The following is a 15,414-nucleotide window of genomic DNA, read 5'->3' as shown; positions in this document are numbered from 1 at the left end:
AATAGATTGGACACTGCAGAAGAGAGGATTGGTGAACCTAAAGACAGCAATAGAAAGAAGGCCTGAAGAAAATATATTAGACAGAATGAGATGTGGGGAAATTTCTGATACAAAATATATATATAATATCAGAAATTGACAAACTTAATGAAAACTATAAACCCACAAATCCAAGAAACTCAGTGAACTTCAAGCACAAGAAGCATGGAAGAAAATTACGCTGAGACATGTAGTAGTCAAACTGCTTAAAATCAATGATTTAATAATTTAAAGGCAGCAATGGAGAAAATCCGAAAACTCTAAGTACTGAAGAATGATGAAATGAAAATAGGTTTTTCACCAGAAACAATGCAAGCCAGAACACTGAAGCATCTTTCATTACTTTAAAGTATCTTTAAAGTTGAAAGAACCATCAACCTTGAATTCTATACCCAGTGAAAATATTTTTCAAAAACAGAGGCAAAATAATGGGTTTTTCAGATATATGAAAATGAAAAATTCACCAACAGACCTATGCTATCTGATATGTGAAAGGAAATCCTTCAGGCAAAAGGAATATGATAAGAGATGTAAATATCTAGATGAAAGAATAGAAAACATTGAAAGTGGTAACTATGTAGGTAAATATATTTTTTTCAGTATTACTGTGGGGAGCCTGGGTGGCTCAGTTGGCCAAGAGTCAGACTTTGGCTCAGGCTGTGATCTCACAGTTCATGAATCTGAGCCCCATGTCAGACTCTGCTGTCAGTGCAGAGCCCACTTCAGATCCTCTGTCCTCCTCTCTGCCACTCCCCTGCTTGCATGTGCTCGTGCACTCTCTCTCTCTCCAAAAATAAACATTTTTTTAAAAAAGATTATTGGCTGATTAAATCCAGAATAACATATTTTGGGGCTTGTACCCCCAAAACATTTTATTTATAGAAGTAAAATACATGACAATTCTAGCACAAAGACCAGAGAGTTGGCAGGAGGGGGCATATTCCATTGTAGGACTCTTGCTGTATGTGAAGTGGCATAATATGACTTGAAAGTAGACTGATAAAGATACATACTATCAAGCCTAAAACTACCACTGGGAAACAATAAAGTTACTAGGCCAACAGATAACAGGTGAATCATGAAAGATACTTAAAGGAAAGCCTAAAAAACAGGGGCACCTGGCTAGCTCAGTTGGTAGAGCACGTGACTCTTGATCTTGAGGTTGTAAGTTTGAGCCCCATGTTGGGTGTAGAGATTACTTAAAATCTTTACAAAAATAAAAGCAAAGCAAGGATTAAACATAACCATGATAATTACATTAAGTATAAATGTTATAAATACCCCAATTAAAATTCAGATTACTTATGAAAGCAAGATGAAACTATATATTGTCTACAAGAAACACTAAGGAAAGGATGGGAAGAGATACACCATGTGAAGACTAATAGAATACTGGAGTACATGTATTAGTATCAAGCAAAATACATTTCTAACAATATTATAAGAGATAAAGGGAATCATTTCATAATGTTGAAAAGTCAATTCATCAGAAAGGCCTAACAATCTTAAGGTTTTTTTGCACCTAAAGTCAAAGCTTTGAAATACAGGAAACAAGAATTTCATGTATCCTTACAGAAACTGACATCCATAATTACAGATGGAAATTTCAATATAAATATCTCTATCAATAATTGATGGAACAAATAGACAAAAACTAATAAAGATATAAAAGAATATAAAGGAACAATAACTTGTATTAGTGCACTTTTAACACATACGCCATGCAACCTCAGCTGAATAAATGTTCTTTAGAAGTGCACATGAGGGGCACCTGGTTAGCTCAGTGAGCTCAGCAACTGACTTCAGCTCAGGTCATGACTTCATGGTTCCTGAATTTGAGCCCCACATGGGGCTCCACACCGGGAGTGTGAAGTCTGCTTGGGGTTCTTCCTCTCTCCTCTCTCTGCCCCTTTTCCACTCAAACTTTCTCTCAAAATAAATAAACTTAAAAAGTGTGCATGAAACATCACTAAGAATATCTCCTGGGACAGGAAACAAGTCCCAATAACTTTAAAAGGATTCAGGTAATACAAAGTATGTTCTTTGACCATAATGGAATAAATCAGAAATCGTTAACAGAAAGGTATATTGAAAAATGTAAATTGTCTGGAAATTAAATGACACACTTCTGAATAACCCAGGGTAAAAGAAAATGAAAGAAAATATTTTCAACTGAATGAAAATACAACATTTCAAAAACTGTAGGGTGTACCTATAGCAGTACTTGGGGAAATTTGTAGCCCTAAATACCTATATTAGAAAAATTTCAAGTCTAAACTCAAAGTAAACAAAAGTAAGGAGGTAATAAAAAGTGAAAGTCGATGAAATAGCAAACTGAAAACAAGAAGATTAGTGAAACCAAAAATATTTTGGAAAGATCAATAAACTTGATAAACCTCCAGCCTAAAAGTTGACAAACAACAGCCTATAGGTCAAATCTAGCTTGCTACCTATTTTTGTACAGCCTATGAGCTAAGAATGGCTTGTATATTTTTAAAAGGTAATTTTAAAAGGATAGATGGAGATGGGGGATGCAGAGGAGGAAAGGGGACAGTTGGAAGAAGAGAAACAGTGGCAACTACCACAGCTGGCCCACAATGCATAAATATTTACTAGCTGGCTCTTTACAGAGAAAGTTTGCCAACCCTTGCTAAACCAGACTAATCAGGAAAAGAAAATAAAAAGACCAATTCTCAATACCAGGAATGAAAAAGAAGAATCACTACAGACCCGATAAACATTTTAAAAAGATCATAAATACTAAAAACATCTATGATCCTAATTTCAACAACTTGGATAAAATGCACAAATTCCTTGGAAGACACAATTATGAGTTGAACTGTGTTCCCCTAGGATTCATATGTTAAAGCCCTAATCCCCAGTACCTCAGGATGTGAGGGTATATGGAGATGAGGCTTTTAAAGAGCTAAGTTAAATTGAGACTGTTAGGGTATGCCCTAATCCAGTCTCACTTGTGTCCTTTTGAGAAAAGATGAGGGCACAGATACATAGGGCAAAGCATGCACAACAGAATAACTGTGTGAGGAGGCAGCAAGACAGCAGCCATCTGCAAGAGAGAGGCCATAGGAGAAACCAATCCTGCTGGCAATTTGATCTTGCATTTCCAGCCTCCAGAATTGTGCGCCAATAAATTTCTGTTGTTTAAGCTACCTGGTCTGTGGTATTTTGTTATGGCAGGTCTAGCAAACTAATATATAGACAAACTACTGTAGCTCACTCTAGAAATAATAGATACCCTGAATAGTCCCTATATCTGTTAAAGAAAGTGACTGTGTTGTTTAAAACCTTTCCATAAAGAAAACTCCAGGCCCACATGGCTCTTATGGTGAGTTTTTGCCAAATATTCTAGTGTTCTGGAAAAATGAAGAGAAGGGAATTCTTCCCAATTCACCCTATGAGGCCAGCATTTACCTTGCTGTCAAAACCAGAATAATGAAAACAAACCAATATTCCTCATGAACATAGATGCAAAAATTCTTAACAAAACTCTGGTAAATTAAATACAACAACATATAAGAAAGACACAATATATATATTGTACCTAACACAGGAGCCCCTAAGTACATAAAGCAAATACTAACAGACATAAACAGAGAAATAGCAATACAATAGCATTAGGAGACCTTAGCACCCCACTTACATCAATGGGTAGATTATTCAGACAAAAAGTGAAACATCAGCCTTAAATGACATATTAGACCAGATGGACTTAACAGATATGTACAGAACATTCCATCCAGAAGCAGAATACACAGTCTTCTCAAGAACATATGGAACACTCTCCAGGACCTATCACGTGTTAGGCCACAAAATAAGTCTTCATAAATTTAAGGAGACTAAAATATGAAGCATTGTTACCAACCACAATGGTACGGAACTACAAGTCAATTATAACAAGAAAACAAAAACAATACGTGAGGATTAAAAATATTCTAGGGAACAACGAATGTGTCAATGTAAAAATCAAAAGAGAAGTTTTGATGAAGTTTAAAAGAAGTTTACAAATTCCATGTGACAAATGAAAATGGAAATACAACATACCAAAATTTATAGACTGCAACAAAAGCATTTCCAAGAGGGAGTTTCATAACAGACGCCTATATCAAAAAACAAAGATCTCAAATAAGCAATCTAGCTTTATACTTCAAGGACTGGAAAAAGACCCAAAGTTAGTAGAAATGAGGAAATATTTGAGCAGAAGTAAATGGAGACTAAAAGGACAACAGAAAAGATCAGTGAAATTAAGAAGTTGTTCATTGAAAAGATAAAATTGACAAACCTTTATCTAGATTCACCAAGAAATAAAGGGAGAGGGCTCAAATAAAATCAGAATGAAAGAGGAGACATTTCAACTGTTACAACAGAAATACAAAGGATCATAAGAGATTACTACCAGTATTACTACCAGATATGCCAACAACTTGACAACCCAGGAAAAAATGGATAAATTCCTAAAATTGAAAAATCCAAACAGAGCAATTACTAGTAAGGAGATTGAATCAGTAAACCAAAGCCTCCCAACAAACAAAAGTCCAGGGCCAGATGGCTTCACTAATGAATTCTAAACATTCAAAGAAGAATGAATAGCAATATCCTCAAATTCTTCAAGAGAATAAAAGAGGAGGAATACATCCAAACTAATTTCATGAGACCACATTACCCTGATACCAAAACTATACAAGGATACCACAGAAGACTACAGGCCAATAAACATGATGAATGTTAGATGCGAAAATCCTCAACAAAATATTAGCAAACTAAATTTTACAATATATTAAAAGGATCATACACCATGATCAAGTGGGATTTGTTCCAGAGATGCAAAGGTGGTTCAAAACCCCCAACAGTACAAGATAGTGTGTTAGCAAAATGAAGGATAAAAATCTTATCATCTCAATAAATAACAGTAAAAGCAGTGAGTAAAACTCAATCTCCACTTATCATAAAAACACTCAACAAAGTGGTTATGGAGGGAACATACCTCATCATAACAAAGGTCATATCTGACAAGCTCACAGTGAACATGATGCTCAATGGTGAAAACCTAAAAGCTTTTCCTCTAAGTCCAGGAATAAAATAAGGACACCCACTCTCACCACTTTTCTTCAACATTGTATTGGAAATCCTAGCCAGAGAAATTAGGAGAAAGAAGGAAAAGGCAACCAAATTAGGAAAGGAAAAAGTAAAACTGTCACTATTTGCTTGTGACATGATATTATAAACCCTAAAGACTCCCTCAAACAACTGTTAGAACTAATAAACAAATTTAGTAAAATTGCAGGATACAAAATCAATGTACAAAAAATCGATTGCATTTCTATACACAAACTATCAGAAAGAAATTAAGAACACAATCCCATTTACAACTGCATAAAAAACAATAAAATATCTAGGGCTAAATTTAACCAAGGAGGTGAAAGTCCTCTACAGCGAAAACTATAGGACACTGATGAAAGGAATTGAAGAAGACACAAGTAAATGGAAAGATATTCAATGTTCATGAATTGAAAGAATTAATATTAAATTGTACATACTACCCAAAGCAATCTACAGATTCAGTGCAATCCCTAATAAAATTCCAATGGCATTTTTCATAGAATAAGTAATCCCAAATTTTGTATGGAATCACAAAAGACCTTAAATATCCAAAGCAATATGGAGAAAGAAGAACAAAGCTGGAAGCATCTCACTTTCTGATTTCAAACTGTGTTATGAAGCTATAACAATCAAAACAGTATGGCACTGGCGTAAACAGACACATAAGCCAATAGAACAGAATAGAGTCCAGAAATAAACACACACATTTATGGTGAATTAATTTATAACAAAGGAGGGGCACCTGGGTGGCTCAGTCAGTTAAGTGTCTGACTTCGGCTCAGGCCATGATCTCACAGTTTGTGGGTTCGAGCCCCGCATCAAGCTCTGTGCTGACAGCTAAGAGGCCTGCTTCGGATTCTGTGTCTCCCTCTCTCTCTGCCCCTCCCCTATTCACACTCTGTCTCTCAAAAATAAATAAACAGTAAAAAAATAATAATTATAACAAAGGAGCCAAGAATATATAATGGGGAAAGGACAGTCTTTTCAGTAGTTGGTGTTGGGAAAACTGGACCACTATCCTACATGTACACAAAAATAAACTCAAAATAGATTAAGACCTGAAACCATAAAACTACAAAAAGAAAACATAGGCAGTAAACTCCTTGACATCGGTCTTGGTGATGATTTTTTGATCTAACTCCGAAAGCAAAGGCAACAAAGCAAAAATAAAAAGGTGGGGCTACAGCAAACTAAAAAGTTTATGCACAGCAAAGGAAATCAAGAAAATGAAAAAGCAACCTACTGAATGGGAGAGATTATTTGCAAATCATACATCTGATAAGGTTTAGTATCCAAAATATATAAAGAACTCATTAAACTCAACAGCAAATAAATCTAGCAATTGAATTGAAAAATGGCCAGAAGATCTGCATAGGTATTGTCCAAAGAAGACATATAGATGGCCAACAAGTACGTGAAACAATGCTCAAAATCCCTAATTATCAGGAAAATGCACATCAAAAGCACAGTGAGATGTTACCTCACCCCTTAGATGGACTATTGTCAAAAAGACAAGAGATAACAAGTGTTGGCAAGGATGTGGAGAAAAGGGTTCCAACAAGGGTTGGCAAGGATGTGGAGAAAAGAAGAGGGTTCTCTTGCACTGTTGGTAAGAATGTAAATTGCTACTGCCACTATGCAAAACAGTGTTGAGTTTCCTCAAAAAATTAAAAGTAGAACTACCATACAATTCAGCAATTCCATTTCTGGGTATTTGTCCAAAGAAAATGAAAACACTAATTTTAAAAGATACATGCATTCCTATATTTATTGCAGCATTATTTACAATAGTCAACATATAAAAACAACCTAAATATATATATCAGCCATAAAAAAAGAATGAGATCTTGCCATTTGCAATAATGCGTGTGGACCTTGAGAGCATTAGGCTAAGTGAAATAAGTCGGACAAATACTGAATGATCTCACTATATGTGAAATCTAAAAATAAAAATGGGTGAAGGGCGTCAAAGGTACAAACATCCTATAAAATGATGATGATGATGATGATAATGATAATGATGATGGTATATTAAGTTTAAGCGAGGTTTTTTCCAGGAATTCAAGGTTGGTTAAATATTCAAAAATCATATAACCATATTAACAAACTATTAATGATGAAAAATAGGCCGGCAAATGGTAACCTTTCTACTCAAATTAAATCAGCTTACCCAAGTAGTCACGGCACAGCTGCACAATGACATATGTCTAAGATGATGGCCTATCTCTATGAAATATATGCGGTGGTGAGACAGATGATATGTACTTGTTATAATCAGATGTGAAGAGAAGAGCTGGAAGACTACACTAAACTAAAAAAGAAAAGGTTCTTTCTCTCGCCAACTGCCCAGGCAGATAAACCCCCTCAGAGGGGCGCAGAAAGGGAAGTGTCGCTCCAGTGCCAGTTTCAGCCACATATAGAAGCATCGGTGGTAGAGAATAAATAGTCTCTCACAATACTCGCAGGATTGTGATTTTTAATATATACATTTTAAACTATTGGCCTCTGCAGTAAGATATGAAAAGGAGGAGGGAGGATAGAAATATGTAGACCTGTATTATATATTTAGAAAAATCTAGAAGTAATAAACATTAAAATAAATAAAAGGTTAATAGCTGGGTGCAGCAGTAATTCTACATTAAAACAATTCCTAAAAACATAAAATGTGTTTTTAAGTCACCTTAAAGGCTCATCAAAAGAACACCAAAATAATAAATGCTTCAGAATAAATTGAAAGATTTGTGTTAACATAAAAAAATTCCGGGAAGTAAAAATTCTTTTTTTCTTCTTTAAAGTTTATTTATTTTGAGAGACAGGAAGAGAGAGAGCAAGATCAGGGGAGGGGCAGAAAGAGAGGGAGAAAGAGAGAACCCCAGGCAGGTTCCATGCTGTCAGCACAGAGCCCCACGTTGGGCTTAATCTCACGAACTGTGAGATCATGACTTGAGCAGAAACCAAGTCAGGAGCCTAACCGACTGAGCCCCACGGGTGCCCAGGAAATACAAATTCTTACATAAATGTCAAAGCAAACCATGTGCCTGGTTAGAAAAGTGATTATAAATCTATGGAGTTGTTTAGTTAACATTATTTGTTAAAAACATTGTAAAGTGTAAAGTTATTACCTTCATCCAGGCCCTGATCTCCCTGTAATCCACTCACCACACCACCAGAATGACCTTTTAAAACTGTAATTTAGAACATATCACTTGCTGGCTTAAATTTTTCCAGCGGCTTCTCACTGTTCTGAGAATAAAATCCAAAGCCCTTACCACATTCTATTCAGTGCTGCACAACTTACTCCTTGGTTGCCTTCCTAGCTTCATTGTGTCACCACTCTGCCTCGTTCAGAACACTTGAGATACACCGAGCACAAACCCGCTCTTAGAGCACACTAAGTTTTTGCCTTGAAGCCTCTGCCCTTTCTATTTCCTGTTCTTTTGGGGCTGAGGGGCCTTCTCTGATCATTCAGTCTAAATAGACTTTCACAGGAGTTTCTACCAAGTCATGTGATTTTATAGCAATTGCCACTATTTAAGTTAGCTTGTTTTCCTAAATACTTTTTTTTATTATTTTTTATTTATTATTATTTATTTTTTTTAATGTTTATTTATTTTTGAGACAGAGAGAGACAGAGCATGAATGGGGGATCAGAGGATCAGAGAGAGAGGGAGACACAGAATCCGAAGCAGGCTCCGGGCTCTGAGCTGTCAGCACAGAGCCCGACGCAGGGCTCGAACTCACAGACCATGAGATCTTGACCTGAGCTGAAGTCGGAAGCTCAACCGACTGAGCCACCCAGGCGCCCCTCCTAAATACTTCTTAGTTGTCGATCAGCCCTCCTCTCCACTAAACGGATAACTCCATAAATGCAGATGCCTTGACTATGAATTAACACAAGCAGAACAATTAATTCCTAGCTATTTCAATAAGGCTCACCCCTGTAACTTCAGAGCCTAGGACATTTCTCTGGACCATATTAGGCACCAAATAAATATTTCTTTAAGGAGTGTTGAATGTCACAGAATGAATGTTGAAAAAGCACAGAATAACGTATGTACCAAATCAATACATTCTTTTCAACTTAAGATTTATGTAATGTTATGTTATATAAATATGCAAATGACTTATGGAAATAATAGTATTAATTAGTCAAAGACGACTAAATAAAATTAAAATAATTAAAATTATAAGGAGACAATAAAGGATAATATTTTCATAACTTCAGGGTAGAAAACTTGAGTTTTCTTTACATGACTGTCTCCTAGCCACCCAGTTGCCCTCTCTGCAGCCTGTCTTCTTTCCAGGTCTTTGTATCTTCCATGGATATTTTAAATATATGTATGCAAATTTGTGTTCGTATGTGTTCGTGTTTATAGATAAATAGAGGGATGACAGCTAGCTAGCTAGATTCTTTTTTCTCTCTCCCTTTTACCAAATCGATAGCCAGGAGTGAATTAGTAAATGTACGATTCAACAACCTCTTAATCACGGAAGTCAGAATGGATTTCCAAAGTCTGTGTCAGCTTTGTCCCATTGCACTAGGGTTCTTAAATCTAAAATTTCATTTTACAATTTAAGAAATAATCTTTCTCTCTTCTTCTCCCCCCCTCTTTTCAGTATGCGCAAATTTTGAGAGAAAGACTGAGAGAATCATTGCATGATGTTCAGTATGTAGAGCCTCCATTTGATGATTCAATTGCTGATTTAGGTAAAGAATGGAAGAGTGCCCTGGCAAAATTAAAGTTTGCTAATTCATATAGAATGGAGCCATTGAAAAAATTCCAAGCTCATTCCGTGGAAGCTAAAGTCCAGCAGATATTAAAGGTAGGTTGATAAGTACATATGATAGCAATATCTAAGCTTCGGAGGTTTGATAAACTGTGTTAAGCTTTATGACCGTATATTTACCCTCACTGACTTTTTGTAGCATTTATCTCTGAAAATATGAAAGTACTTTGTATTCATCCTCAAGAATCTTCACATCGATGCTATGAGCTAGATTTAAAGGAAATATTCTTTTGTTATTTCATTCAACTCCTAATTATCCATAAATTATTTATCCCTTACATTCCACGTTTGCCCGTATTTGGAGGAATGAGTTAAATAAAACACACTGTGTATGTGTGGAAAGTTGGTTCCTGTGTACTAACACGTCTAAGGACAGGCAGCCGCCAATGATGCGTAGGTTTTCTTCTTTAAACTTGCCGGAATCTAAAGTTCTTCTAAGACCGTTGTTTGAAACTCAGGCTCTTGTTCCCAGACTAGTCCAAAATAGCTGCTTCAATGTAACGAACTGAATACTGTATTACTAACATGAAGACCAATATTATTTATACTAGTATTGGTATCTGAAGGCTGCATTGTTCAGATGAAGATAATTCCTTCATCACTTTTCTTAACAAAGGACAAAATTTTTTTTTTTTTTTTTTTTTTTACTTACAGAAAGTTTGAGGGACCAGTTTTTCTGAATCCCGTTTTGATCTGTGATATCTAGTTCTGGGCACCAGGCACCCGGGCATCTTCTGATGGCCGGATTGCCCTGTGGGATTCCACCAAGCCTGATTCTACCCCAGATCCATTCCTTGTTTCAAAGGTACCTTCCCTCCAGTTTACAAGGTACACTCCTTCAGTAACAACTGATGTGAGCTAGCTGTTGGGAAGAAAGTTTCTAATTTATTTTGTATAAATATTTAGTACTCCTTTAATCACAGCAAAATTAATTCTTGAAGTGAATTAACTTTTATTGATACAGAAGAATATTTAGGAGGCCTACTCTAACCTCCCTCCACTACTATAGACAGGTACATTTCTAACCTAAACTAATAACTGTCAGATGATATTTGGCAATGATATTACGGCTCATGGCTTTGGGAAATAGAGAAATTCAACTCAATTTGATACATTAAAATAATTATTGATTGTCTTCTTCTCCTATCTAATTAACAGCAAGCATTTGTGACATGAAAGTATACATTATCACGTGTCCCTTGCTTGGCCTTACTACATAGACTAAGTTCAGACTTATTGATTTCAAATTGTATTTACATAGGATAATTTTCAGAATTGCACTGAGCATGATGGGGCCTAAAACAGCTGATTGGATATGTAGGTGGATGACTAGGGGTCATAAAGAGGCCAGGGATTTTCCCTTGGGTTCATGGAAAATTCAACATAGTTCTACATGCAGAAATAATAGTGTTTCCTGATGGAGCTTGCGGGCATCTTCCTATAGCAAGCACTCATTACAGTCATTACTCGTTAAATAACAGCATCTGGGGAGGCGAAGCCTGAGATCTGTTGGGCAGATTCAGAAGAGAGAATGGATGTTGCGAAGCGTTTGAAAGATGGAGCCACGGGGCGCCTGGGTGGCTCAGTCGGTTGAGCGTCGGACTTCAGCTCAGGTCACGATCTCACGGACCGTGAGTTCGAGCCCCGCGTCGGGCTCTGGGCTGACAGCTCGGAGCCTGGAGCCTGCTTCCAGTTCTGTGTCTCCCTCTCTCTCTGCCCCTCCCCCATTCATGCTCTGTCTCTCTCTGTCTCAAAAATAAATAAACGTTAAAAATAAATAAAAAAAAAAAAAAAAAGAAAAGAAAGATGGAGCCACAGCCAAATGCCTAAGGGAAATGAATGCTTCTACACCCAGTTTTAGGTCCAGCAGCATTCTAGAAGGGACTCAAAACTCTTTGTTTTTACTTGCCTATACAATTAGCTGGTAGGAGTTCATCTGTTATGGCGGGACCCAGAACTGTGGTTAATTCATTGGTCTGAATCAGTCAGTCAAAGTCAGTCAAAGAAGCCTGCAGTCTGCTCACGAGGTGGTCCAGTCTGCTTCTGGTTTGTAGAAACTCCTCGTGCTTCACGGCTCACATCTGTCTCCCCAGCTGTGATTAATCCACAGCAGGCATGGCCAGAAGCTTTCCATCTCCTCAGTGCTCTCCGGGAGTCCACAGAGAAGCCATGGGGAAAGGGTTGCAGAGGTGGCTTCGATTCAGGAAGACTGAGAAGGACAGGATCACAGAGAACAGGCCGTGGAGGATGGAGATCACAGCAAATGGGCCACGGAGGATGGGATCACAGGGTACAGGCTCTGGTCCAGGAAACCCAAGCCTTAGGAAAACTAAAGTCTGAATTTTCACAAACATGTAAATTATAGAAAGATTTCTTTTGTCTACCCTAAGAATTCCCAGAAGCATTCTTTTAAAATTCCCCTGTGTCTCCCTGCTGTTTGATGGGGTGATCCAGTGAAGGAAAACTTACAGCCCGAGGGTTGGTGATGAAGAGCAATTGAATGTAATTAAAAACCAAAATAAATTTTATTCAACATTGTTATTGAAATAAACTGGTAAGCACAACATTCATTTCGTATCATTTGGTTAGGAATGCATGTATTTTTTTTAAGTTACATGTATTTTTTAGATACATGTTTTCTTGAATTTTTATGTAGAAGATATTTGGTTTGAAGATTAAAATATTTTTTCTATTTTTTTGAAGGAAAGTCTTAAAGATGTCAAATATGATGATAAAGTCTTCTCTCATTTGTCACTTGAATTAGCAGACCGCATATTGTCAGCGGTGAAAGAATTTGGGTACCACCGTTACAAGTTCATTATAAAAGTATTATTTATTCAAAAGACCGGTCAGGCAATAAATGTAAGTACTATAGTGATCCAGCATCTATCAGTTAGAGCTCTAAGGTCTCCTCTGTGGTGATGTGATAATTACCGTGATGCCTGTCTCCAAGGCACTTTAAGACCCCGAGGTGCGTCTCTAAGAAGGATAATTGTGTTATCTCTTCCTTCACTGCATATTATTTGAAAAGTACTAACCCAGAAATGGCAATTTTCTACTGATAATTTACAAAATTGTATGGCTATCCTGTTCCTTGATCATACCCAATTTGACCATTTAATGTCATTTGATAATTAGCCAGTAAGTTTATTTTGAGCACTAATGGGTGTGAGGTGCTGAGAAAAAGAGAATGAGACATGGTCCATGATTATGATTCTCGGGGAGTTTTCACTGCACTCAAGGAAAGAAAGCAATGCAGATGGGAGTTTAAGAAATGGAATAGTGTACGGGGTGCCTGGGGGGCTCCGTCGGTTGAGCGTCCGACTTCGGCTCAAGTCATGATCTCTTGGTTCGTGGGTTCAAGCTCCAGGTCGGGCTCTGTGCCGACGGCTCGGAGCCCGGAGCCCGCTTTGGATTCTGTGTCTCCTTCTCTCTCTGCCCCTCCCCCACTTGTGATCTGTCTCTCTCTGTCTCTCAAAAATAAATAAATGTAAAAAAAGTGTTAAAAAATTAAAAAAAGGAAATGAAAGAGTGTGGACGGGGGAGCGTATAGGTGCCAGAGTCCAGTTGGCCTACGTATGAGCCCTGGCGGCGACAATCACAGCCCGTGGCCTGGGCTCTTCATCTATGAAATGGGGGTGATACACCTGCTGGCAGGAGCCGCTCTGAGGATTACACGAGACGGGCCGTGTTACGGTCCTCAACCCGGTCTCCAGTGCAGAGCCCTCGGTAATCAGCAAGGCTGTTGTGCTCAGTTACGAACGCAAATACACACCTCTAGGCCACGAAGGAGTGAATGTGTGGCAGCTGGGCATATGAGTGCACCGCGGGCGGAGGGAAGTGTATCCGGAAGCAGGGCAGGGGGGTTCTGGCCACACAAGAGTCAGCAAGACAGACGTGGTCCTGGCTCCTGGCGAGAAGAGAACGCCACCACATACTCCTAGGTGGTGATAGGTGCTCCCGAGAGAAAATTAAGGTGGGACACTTTGATAGAAGGGCAGAGCGGCCGCTGGGGTTGTCTGGAGACGGGGAAGTCCCCCTAAAATCTGAATGACAAGAGAAAACCGGCTGTGCCAGAGACCCGGAAGAAGAACTTGCAAGCGGAGAAAACGTGAGTGTGAAGACGCTAAGGCAGGGGGACCTCCGCGTGCTTGTTAATACCCCGTGTGCTCGCAGTACGTTTTGGTGGTGGGGTCCAGTGTGACGTGTATCAGCACCACACAACACACCGCCCCAGGTTTAGCCCCAGACGGCAGCTGTTTGTTTGCTCGTCATTCTGCGGAGCAGCCCCGCTGCCGTACCGGGTTTTCCTGCTGGTCTCCCCGACGCCCCGGCAGCTCCCTGGCGACTCCGCTGGTCTCCCGACACCCTGCCCCCGGTCCCTTTGCTGGGCCGTGGGTAGAGGCTGGCCTCGTCCTCGCGTCTGCCGGCCGGCGCTGGCTATCGGTTGGGGCACCTGGGATCTCCTGCACGGGAGCCACCGCCGGCCAGGGGACTGAGCGGGTTTCCTTATGCGGACGTCTCCTCACGGTGCTCTGAGGAGGCTGGAGCAGAAGACCTCTGGAAACCGGGCTGCCAAGTCACCCATCGCGTTCTTTTGCTCACGGCTGGTCCCAAGGCGCACGCGTACTCGAGGGGTGGGGAAATAGACTCGCCCTCTGGGAGAAGACACGACCGGTTTGTGGCCGTTTAGAGCCGCCATGGAAAAGCAGGCCGTAGTCAAATTGTGTGTGGCTTTGTAAGCGAAGCAAAGGATTTAGAATTTTCTCCAGCAGCCAGCTTGTATAAGCAACGCCATTTCTTTATTTCAAAACAAGGTTCTGACAGACTTTCACTGGAAAATATTGTAAGGATGGAAAGGAACATTCTGTATGACGGGCTATGACACAGCAGAGAAGTAGTGTATGCAGAAGTCTTAGACCCGGTTTTCAGGGGCTCCCGCTCTTGCCCCGGACACTCAGACGCCCGCTGCTGAGGTCGAGTCTCTGTGTCAGATAGGACTGGCTCCAGGAAGAAGAGGGGGCCCAGGAAGCATCACTATGAAGTCTTCAGGAAAGGGGGGATTGGACACACTGCTTTTTAAATATCACTTTCTAAGATACTTACGCATCTTAAAAAAATATATCAAACTTGTGTAGACTTAAAAATCGTTTCTTAACGTGTTCAGTCTAAGGTTGGTCTTTTGCAATTGGTCTGTCCCAGGTTGCCAGCAGATGGATCTGGGATGTGGCATGGGACAGCTGGGTTGCTGCGAAACATGAAACGGAAACGTACGTGGCCTTGGCCCTGGTGTTTGCTCTTTATTGTGAGTAGGGAGTGTTTACTCCTCAACTTTGCCGAGACACAGGACATCTGTAGATCTGTGAACCTCACAGTAGGCGTTGATTCCCTGCACTTTGGCCTCCAGGTGAAGCCTCATTGTATCATTTTAACAGCAAACAAGTAAAAGCTGGATTGTTTTTACCTTTA

General features: G+C 39.3%; 1 protein-coding gene across 1 annotated transcript in view; it reads left to right on the top strand.

The window, feature by feature from the left end:
• The window catches only part of DYNLT2 (dynein light chain Tctex-type 2), a 17,587-nt gene extending 2,173 nt beyond the window's left edge, over positions 1-15,414 (top strand). Inside the window, exons 2-4 of the mRNA XM_042987560.1 lie at positions 9,775-9,981; positions 12,649-12,807; positions 15,148-15,414. Of these exons, the coding sequence (XP_042843494.1) occupies positions 9,775-9,981; positions 12,649-12,807; positions 15,148-15,258 (477 nt within the window). The 3' untranslated portion in view covers positions 15,259-15,414. The remainder of the gene's footprint in view (positions 1-9,774; positions 9,982-12,648; positions 12,808-15,147) is intronic.

Source organism: Panthera tigris, chromosome B2 (genome assembly GCF_018350195.1).
Source record: "Panthera tigris isolate Pti1 chromosome B2, P.tigris_Pti1_mat1.1, whole genome shotgun sequence".
NCBI classification, from domain to species: Eukaryota; Metazoa; Chordata; class Mammalia; order Carnivora; family Felidae; genus Panthera; species Panthera tigris.
The sequence above is the reverse complement of the archived record's forward strand: the minus strand, read 5'-3'. Positions and strand labels throughout refer to the sequence as shown.